This window comes from Chrysochloris asiatica, unplaced genomic scaffold (assembly GCF_000296735.1).
Source record: "Chrysochloris asiatica unplaced genomic scaffold, ChrAsi1.0 scaffold00034, whole genome shotgun sequence".
Lineage (NCBI taxonomy): Eukaryota > Metazoa > Chordata > Mammalia > Afrosoricida > Chrysochloridae > Chrysochloris > Chrysochloris asiatica.
Window position 1 is genome coordinate 15,837,470 of NW_006408552.1, and position 10,000 is coordinate 15,847,469.

The window sequence follows — 10,000 nt, forward strand, 5'->3', positions numbered from 1 at the left end:
GGAAAAGGGAAGTGAGAATGGTCTCACATCTTGCAGAATGTGATCAGCTCTGCTGAACTGAATCTGTAGGAAGTATTGAAATGGGGTATCTTTTGCTATACATTTTCTTTTTAACCAAAAATTTAAAAATACAGCAATTTAAAAAATTCATGTTTTACCACAATAATGCATTCTTTCTTACTGTAAAAAGATGGGAGTGAGTTTTATGTGTAGGAGAAAGATTGGGAGAGAGAGGAGGACTATGAGAAAGAGAGAGATGGAAAGAGATTGAGACACAGAGAGAGAAAGGATGGAGAGAGATGGAGAGAGAGTGATAGAGAAAGAAATAGAGAGAAAGAATTGAGAGACAGAGAGAGAAGGTGAATGGCATCTGAGCAGGGAGGCAGGTAGGAGTTAAGGTCAGAGTTCCTGACTGACCAGTGTGGGCAGTGCAGCCAGGCTCTGCGCCGGGGTCAAGTTTACCTCTACTCCCCCTCCTGGCTGGTGCAGCCTGAATGGAATGAATGTTTCCATTCTGGTGTCCAAGTGCATCCTCCTTTCAGGGCCAGCCCAAAGCATCGGTCCATTGGCCCACTGGTCACTTTGCTAATCATTAACTTTGGGTTATTACCTACCCTAATCCCCTCCTGAAAGGTAAACAAGGGGCATTGAGAAAAAAAAAGAAAAGCAAGCAACTGCAACAGAGTCAAATCCGACTCCTAGCAACCCCGTGCATTTTAGAGTTCAGTGGTTCCATGGGATTTTCTTGGCTGTAGGAGTCCTGGTGTGGTGCTGTGGGTTAATGCGCCAGACTGCAAAGCCATTTGAACTGCAAGGTTAGCAGTTCAAGCTCATCAGTCACTCCTCAAAAACCCTACATAGGGTCGCTATGGGTTGGAACCGACTCAACGGCACTTCACAACAACAACAACAATCTTACTAAGAAGGAGCCCTGGTGGCATAGTAACTAAACTCTCAATTGCTATCTGAAAGGTTGGGGGTTCAAACCCACCAGCTGAGCAAACCCTGGCAATCTGCTCTCATAAAGGTGAACAGTCATGCCAGGGAAGTCCACACTCCCTAGAGCAGTCATTTACCCAGGGAGAAAGCTCAGAGGGCAGGAGCGGACAGGAAAGAAGGAGGAATGGAAACAGAAACACAGGGAGGAAGTGGGAAGAGTGCTAGCACAGTGTTAGGGCTGCAATGAATGTCTGGAAACAAAGTGTGTCTGAATCAGTGAATGGGAAATGGATTTGCTTTGCATATTTTTACCAAAATCCCTATGAAATATTTCTAAAAATGAATAAATACTAAAAAATACATTTTAAAAATTCAGAGCCTTGGACACCCTAAGGGGCAGATGTACTTTGTCCTACAAAGTCACTGTGATGGGAGTGGGCTGCACAGCACAGAACAGTAATCTTATAGAAGCAGATCACCAGGCTTTTCTTCTGCAGCACTTTTTGAAATGACAAGCTTTATTTTCATAGCAGAGCTCAAACCATGGGCCCAACCCAGGTTTGTTTTTAAGAAATGAAGCCAAGAAATTCCAGCTCAAGCTTTCTCTTTATGAGGGTGTTGGAGAGGTGGGGTTGTCCTGGAGGGAATCTCAACCCAACCCAGGTTGCATGTTCTTCCCTGGAACTCAGACCCCTCCATTCCCCTTCAGGCACAGTGTAGGGTGGATGCAATCCTTGGTTCAAAGTCCTTACATTTCACACCTAGGATGCGACCCTTCTTCTGGGGGTGAGCTTTAGCATGATGGGTTTCTTGGGGTGCATGAAGCGGCTGGTGTCCAGATCTAGGGGGATCTGTGGGGAAGCAGACAGAACTTTGAGGAAGATGGAGAGAGTCACCTGCTACTCACAGCTGCAAAGTGCCACATTCTGAAAACTAAACCCAGCTGTTTTTGAGCTGACTGGGACTCCTGGTGACCGGCATGTGTTAGAGTAGAACAGTGCTCCAGAGGGTTTCCAATGGCTATGACCTTGTACCTGTGTCTCTGGGTAGACTAGAATCCCCACTCTCCACGTAGTAGTTCAGTGCACCCCTGTGTCACGTACAGAACCCTCCAAGAAAGGAAAATGACTGAAGTATCCAAGGTCTCCCACTGTCTCAGTAGAAAAAGCACTTGAGCATCACATGGTGTGGTGTTACACAAGTCTCAGTCCACTCCCATCTAAATAGTGCCTAATGCGCTCCTCAAAGTCCAAAGTCTGTGCATTGCTGATATGCCTGATTTGAAAGAACCCAAGTAAATAAAGCCAAACCCCACTCATGGCAACCCCACATGCTACAGAGTAGAATGACAGAGAGACACCATGCTTAGAAGTATGGTGCATCTAGATTCTCAACCCTACTTTGACCTGGAACTTGGAGAGTGAAATAGGGGCCCTCCAAGTGAATGGCTAGGAAATGCTCACAGATTACTCACCACGCTCACCTGGCTTCCCGCAGACCCAACCCAAGACCACGGGACTTTTTAGTGCAACTCCAGGAGGAGTAGAGAGAAGGCCAACTCACCGGGGTCTCTTTGCACGTCTCCAAAGAGAAGTTCTGCAGGAGCAGGACCATCACCAGCTTGATGGACAGGAGAGCAAACCTCATGCCAACGCACATCCGGGGCCCAAGCCCAAAGGGGAGGAACACATAGGGATCCATCTTTCTCATGTTGTCTTTACTAAACCTAGGTAAGACAATGTGAGCAGGAGGAAGGTGAGATTGGAGAAGCATCTCTGCTTGAGGGCATTCATCTAAATCCAAACGAGTGAAGGAAATTATGTGATACACAATTCACTGTCGTCTTCCAGCGCCTGGCACCTACATGCTGTTATTGTTGTTGTTGTGTTCCATCGAGTCCATATCAACTCATAGGGACCTTGTCTTGTTGTTAATACAGTGAATGAAAATAGATGAATGAATGAGTTCAACAAATGCTTATTTTCCTCTTGTAATGTGGTGGTGGACTCCTGGTGTGACACTGTAGGATCAGCACTGGACTGCTAACCACAAGGCCAGCTGTTCAAACCTACAAGCCACTCCCCAGAAAGCCTATACAGGGTCACTGTTGGCACTGATTGATAAGCACTAGACTGTTAACCAGCTGCTCCACAGGAAAAAGATGAAAAATTCTGCTTCCGTAAAGATTTACTGCCTTGGAAACCCTATATAGGGCCACTATGAGTCAGAATTGATGGCAGTGTGTTTTGGATTTTAATGTAAAAGGAAAGAACGCTGGTGACACAGTGGTTAAAGCACTCTGCTGCTAACCAAAACATCTGTGGTTTGAATCCACCAGCTGCTCTGTGGGAGAAAGATGTGGCAGTCTGCTTCCAGAAAGATTCACAGCCTAGGAAGCGCTATCAGGCTGTTCTAGTTTGTCCTATTGTGTTGCTATGAGTTGGAACCAACTCGAGAACAGTGGGTGTTTTCTTTGTTATCTAGTGCTGCTATAACAAAAATACCACAAGTGGGTGCTTTCAAAGTCTATATTTATTTCCTCACTGGTTAGGAGTCTAGAAATCCAAATTATTGCTCTTGGAAAAGACTTTGTGTGTCCTAGAGGGAATTCCTCACATCAGCTTCTCTTCTGTTCTTGGCATTCCTTGAAGAGCTCCACATGGTGTCTACCTTATCCTCTTTTTGTTTTCTTACTTCTCCCATGTCTAATCTGCTCTGTCTGGGTTTAAACACATCCTACTGCACACAACCTCTTTCTAGTGTTCAAGAGCAAAGATGTCAGTTTGAAGACTAAGGTGCACCTGACCTAAGCTATGGTATTTTCAATAGCTTCATATATATGTGAAAGTTGGACAACGAATAAGGAAGACTGTAGAAGAATTGATGCATTTGAGTTATGGTGTTGGTTAAAAGTACCATGGACTTCTAGAAGAACACACAAATCTGTGTTGGAGGAAGTACAGCTAGAATGTACCTTAGAAGCCAGGATGGCAAGACTTCATCTCACACTTTGGACGTGTTATCAGAAGGGACCATTTATTGGAGAAGTACATCATGCTTGACAAAGTGGACAACCAGCAAAAAGAAGAAGAACCCCAACAAGATGGACTGGCATAGCGGCAGGAGCAACGGGCTCAAGGTTAACACTTGTGAAGATGGCATAGGACTGGGCAGCGTTTCTTTCTGTTGTACATAGGGTCACAATGAGTCAGAGCTGGCACAATGGCACCTAACAACAACACATTTATATGACCTCATTAACTTAATGAAGGAAACTCTGTCTCATTTTTTAAGCGCTGACCCCACAGTGAAACCAGAAAAAGGCTTGCCCATAACCACAGCTGGACAATTAAATTTTATCCCCACCATATCTTGCTGCTGTTTACCTGCCCCAGGCCATTCTCCTCTGGCTTGGGTTGTAATCTCTGGTCATAAACCCCTCAGCGTGGCAGCTGGCCTTGGTGTCACTCTCCTGAATGCAGTTCATGCATTTCCAAGCACAGTGATAAGATGGAGACCATGAAACTCCCCGGCTGGGTTGGATGTCTGGGGCACGTCATCTCTATGCAATGGCATCATTGTCAGATGGGTGGAGGCAATTGCTTCAGGTTCCTCCACCCTCCAGAAAGTCTGGAGTCCAAGAAAATTTGAAATTCTGTTCTGCAATTTCCTCATTTTGATCAGGATTCTTGTGTGAAATCTTTGATCAAAATGTTCAGCAATGGTAGCTGGGCACCATCTAGTTCTTCTGTTCTGATGGATGTTCACGGAGACAGTGAGCCACACTCTATCTTCTTCTCCTGGTCCTGACTCTCCCTTTTCCTCTGTTACTGGTGAAAAGAAACCAACTGCTGTGCCTTGGAAGGCAGCTTGCAAGCTTAAAAGATCCCAGACACTACACAGCAAACTAGGAGGTAGAATGAAAGTGCTAACTAAACACTTTATTAGATGGATGGACTGGAATGTCCAAAGAAACCATGACCCTAAACCTCCAAACCAAGACACCAAATCCCATAGCAGCATGGTATTTTTGATAATTGTCATCTGTCTATCTATCACACAACTTTTGCCAATTCAACTTTTCGCAGAGTAGGACTTACTGATAGCAAGTCCAGTAATTAACTATGCAACCCTTTCCCTTTGTCAGTGTGATTTTTTTTAGTTACCGTTATTGCTGGATTTCTTGACTGCTGTTTCCATGGACATTGATTGTGGATCGAGTAAAATGGAACCCTTGACAATTTTAGTCTCTTCTCTGCTTATCATGTTGTTTATTGGCCCAGTGGTAAGGAGTTTTGTTTGCTTTACATTGAGGTGTAATTCATACTGAAGACTTTGATCTTCATCAGTAAGTGCTTCAAATCCTCTTCACTTTCATCAATCAGAATGGTGGGATGGAAAAGTATGGAGATTGACCTAGAGGGGCCACAGGGGACATTGTAGTGTAGTGAAAGTATTCCATATCTTAGTTGGCATGGTGGTTACATGGGAATAGTATTGCATCCAAGTGGATCTTTGACCTGTGCATTTCACACTGTATGTAAACATTTCATTGTCAGTTTTATTAGCTTCCAACTCAGGGCAGATTTGTTATCTCCCCAGGGTTTTCTTGGTTGTAATCTTCATAGAAGCAGTTTGCCAGGCCTTTCTTCTGCAGAGCTGCTGGGTGGGTTCAAACCACCAGCCTTTAGGTTTGTAGCTGAGCCCTTAAGTTATGTGCCATGTACCAAGGGGCTTCAAATAGTTCATGGAAAAATGAAACGAAACGATCATGGAATTTTCCACAATCTTTTTGAAGCCCCTTTGTACATTACCTCAAAATTTGAAAGTTCCACAATGAACACAATTTCAGATTTTCAAGGACTCCAGAACTCTCTAGAGCCATGAAGGCTGGATAAACCCTAACAATTATTGGGATGAGACAATCTTCAAACCGTAAACCAAAAACATCCCCTGCAGTCGTCTTTAAACCAAACAGTATTTTTCCTTAGCAAGTGAAGAATGTCTGCCTGGAGCATGGACTATCCTATGGGATCAAATTCACAAGAGCAACTTGAAAGGTTAGATAAGAACCTCACAGGGCAGCAAGTTCATGTTCAGGGAGGATGAGCAACTCAGACAGCAAGGTTGAGAATGGATATACAACTTGAAGACTGTGATCAGTGCCACTGATTTGGACACGCAGAAATTGTTGAATTGGTGTACGTTCTGCTGTGTATATTTTTAACAGCAACAACAAAATAAATTATTATTTTAAAAAAAATTTCATGGTTACTCAACTTTGAAAGTTCCCAGAAGTTGGAGCACCCAACCCACTTACCTCTCAGGACGGAACTCTTCTGCCTTGGGCCAGTACTTGGGGTCACGGTGCAGAACGTAGGTGGGAATTATTACCAATGTTCCTTGGGGGATGGTCACCCCATTGATATTGACAGACTTCTTGCACACTCTCTCCAGACGTCCCCCCAGAGGGAAGAGTCGGAGGGTCTCATTCACCACCATGTCCAGGTACTCCAACTGGAAGAGGATGTCGTAGTCGGGGTCTTTCTGCAGGAGACAAATGTTTGTTTACTGATATTGTACTTCTCTCTGTGTCTTTCTTGTTTCTAAAAAATGGCGGGAATATACACAATCATACACCATTTCAACAATGACAGCCTGCACAGCCCAGTGATGCTGACTGCCTTCTGTAAGTTGTACACACATTCTTTTCCAAAGTGTTCTGGCACCAGTGACTTAGACTCACTGCACCCCCAAGGGCCTCAGCTAACCTTTCAATTGCTGTTTTCAATCTGATCAGATATAGATAATTCTTTAAAACTGCACAATGCTCAAGGTATATATACTTTACTTACTAAGGTAAACTTTTTAAAAACTGTTTTATTGTGAATTATGTGATAGTTTACATGGGAGATCGTTAGTTTTACATTCATCCTATCGTATATCCTTTCATTGCTGTGGTTATAATCCCCTCCATGCATCATCATCTCAGTCGAGATTCTACCTTCCTTCACACCCTCTGAATCTAGGTTCCCTCTTGAAAGCTTGTAAGCCAGTCACTTCTTGTCTTTGTAGGACCCCATTTTGGGTAGCCAATGTCCAAGTTGCCCATCCCTGTCTACTCTGTGTATGGAGGGGGTGGGAATGATCCTTGCTGTAAAGATTTGTTCCCTCTTTTGAGCTACTGCATCCATAGGTGTAGGTCAAGTTCATCAAATTGTATCAGATTAGTCTTTTTTTCCCCTCTTCTTTCTTCTTTTGGTTGAGCTCTGATCATCCAGTCATTGAAGTCAGGTCAAATGGGTATTATCAGCAAGTGTGGGTGTTCTTGTGCACATGCCCTCTCTTCTTATCAGCTGGATGCTTCACTCTCCACTCTAGTCCTCTGTGGCTATGTCACTGACTCTGGGCCCAAGAGTCCCCAGGTCTTGCCACACACTGCTGGTCAATCAGGTCTCCACCCGGGTTCACAGAAGTCTAATGAACATTGTAGGGCTTAGCTTGCAGCTTCATTGCTGTTGTTCCCTCACTTCCGCTTATCGGTGACAAATGCGGTCACCAATCAGAGCGTGTATTCCCACTGAATCTTAGTCTTGAAAGGGGGTTTACACTGAGGGGACCCGACCACTTGCCTTGATGTCTCCTGGGCAAGCAACTTGCTTGTTCTTGTAGTAACAGTCAGTCTGCCTCTGTTGTTTTGTATTTTTCCTGTAGGTCTTTCTTTCAAGAAGTATCTTCTGTTCATCTAGCTGCTCCAGGCGGGTCTGCTTGTCCTTTCAAGTGGAAATTTCCCATCTCTGGAAATCTGGATGAGGTTCAAGCTTCCACTTACAGTCTTATGTAATGCAGAGGCTCCACTGGAAGCCTCCTTCACTGGGCACGTTGTAGCCCCATTTTAGGTATTCCAATCAGTTATAGGCAGAAGACAGACTTACAAGCTTTCTATGGTGATGTTTCTGGCTATTTCTTTCTCTCCCTCTCAAGTGTCTATTTTATAATGGTATACAAGGGAAACCAAGATTCAAAAGACAGCCAAGCATCTTAACATTATTCCCCCCTTTTCCCCATTCCAACCATGTCTCAATATCTGTATCCCAGATCCCTGTTGTTCCAAGGTTGTGCATACATCATTATTTACCACTGTCCTACTTAGCCCATGCAAACCTGCCTAATTGTTCTCCCATCTGCTTTGTTCTTCCATTCCCCTCTCCCTTCTTGTATATTGCCCCCCTCCCCAGTACCCAAACTATCATATGTCTATTCCCTGCCCTGTGCTCCACCTTCCCCTTTTTCCCCTCCCTCCTCCCCCTCCCCCCCATACCAGCAACCAGCAAAGAATCCACCCCTGTTTAGTATGGGTTCTTTTTCTTAATCTTTTACAATATTGGTCCTATGCAGTATTTCTCCTTTTGTGACCCACTAATTTCACTCAACATAACGTCCTCAAGGTTCATTCCTTTTAAGCGGTGGCTTGCAGCTTCCTTGTTTTTTTTTTTAAGGTAGCGTAGTATTCCATCGTGTGTATGTATCAGTTTGTTTATCCATTCATAAGTTGATGGGCACTTTGGCTGCCTCCATCTTTTTGCTATTGTAAACAGTGGTGCTATGAACATTGGTGTGCATATATCTTCTCATGTGTGGCTTGTATTTCTTGTGGGTAAATACCAAGTAGAGGAATTGCTGGATCATAAGGTATTTCTATTTTCAACCTTCTGAGGAAGTGCCATATTGCTTTCCAGAGAGGTTGGACCATTTTGCAGTCCCACCAGCAATGCAGGAGTGTCCCAGTCTCTCCACATCCCTGCCAGCATGTATTGTCCTCTACTTTTTTGATCTTCGGTGTTATTGGTGGTTGAGATGATATCTCATTGTTGTTTTGATTTGCATCTCTCTAATGGCTAGTGATCATGAACATTTCTTCATATGTTTGTTGGCTACCTGATCTCTTCCTTGGTGAAATGTCTGCTCATGTCCTGTGCCCATTTTTAAACTGGGTTTTTTGTCTTTTTCTTGTAGAAGTGTTATAGTTTCCTATATATTTTAGAAATGAGTCCCTTATCTGATGTGTCATTGCAAAAGATTTTTTCCCATTCTGTGTGTTCCCTTTTTACTCTTCCGGTGAAGTCTTTTGATGCACATAAGTTTTTAATTTTTAGTATGTCCCACTCATCTGTTTTATCTACTTTTGTTTGTGTGATTTTCAAAATGTTTTGTAGTCTGTGTATCCCTGAATTAGTGTCCTCACATTTGTCCCGATTTTTTCATTGATGGCCTTCATAATTCTGGGATTCACATTTAGGTCTTTAATCCATGTTGAGCTGGTTTTTGTATAAGGCGTGAGGTGTGAAGGTCTTGTTTCAATCTTTTGCATATCGTTTTCCAGTTCTGCCAGCACCATCTTTTGAAGACACTATCACCTCCCCATGAAATATATTTAGGTATTTTGTCAAAAATCAGTTGGCTGTATGTAGATGGGTTAATTTCTGGATTCTCGATTCTGTTCCATTGATCTATATATCTTTTATTGTACCAGTACCAAGCTGTTTTGACCACTATAGCTGTGTAGTAAATTTTGAAGTCAGGAAGTGACAGGCCTCCAACTTTATTCTTCTTCTTAAGCAGTGCTTTGCTTATCCTGGCTCTCTTTCCTTTCCATATAGAGTTTGTAATTGTTTTTCCATCTTTTCGAAGAACGTCGTTGGAATCTGGATTGGGATTGCATTTTATGTATAAATTGCTTTGGGCAGTATTGACATTTTCACAATGTTAAGTCTTCCTATCCAGGAGCATGGAACATTCTTCCATTGTTTTAGTCTCTTTTGTTTTCTTGTAGCAGTGTTTTGTAGTTTTCTTTGTATAAGTCCTTTGTTTCTCTGGTTACATTTATTCCTAGATATTTCATCCTATGTGTGGCTATTGTAAATGGTATTGCTTTCCTAATGTGCTTTTCAACACTGTCATTTTTGGTATAGAGGAATACAACTGATTTTTGTATGTTGATCTTATATCCTGCCACTTTGTCGAATCTTCCAATGAGGTTTAGTAGCTTTTTTAACTGAGT

At 43.1% G+C, this 10,000-nt stretch overlaps 1 protein-coding gene across 1 annotated transcript in view; it reads right to left on the reverse strand.

Moving 5' to 3' along the window:
- Window positions 1-1,700: 1,700 nt before the first annotated feature.
- Window positions 1,701-10,000, reverse strand: part of LOC102832977 (cytochrome P450 3A9-like) — a 28,329-nt gene continuing 20,029 nt past the window's right edge. Inside the window, exons 10-12 of the mRNA XM_006859872.1 lie at window positions 6,260-6,486; window positions 2,503-2,665; window positions 1,701-1,790 (exon numbers count right to left, since the gene is read on the reverse strand). Coding sequence (XP_006859934.1) covers window positions 1,701-1,790; window positions 2,503-2,665; window positions 6,260-6,486 — 480 coding nt within the window. The remainder of the gene's footprint in view (window positions 1,791-2,502; window positions 2,666-6,259; window positions 6,487-10,000) is intronic.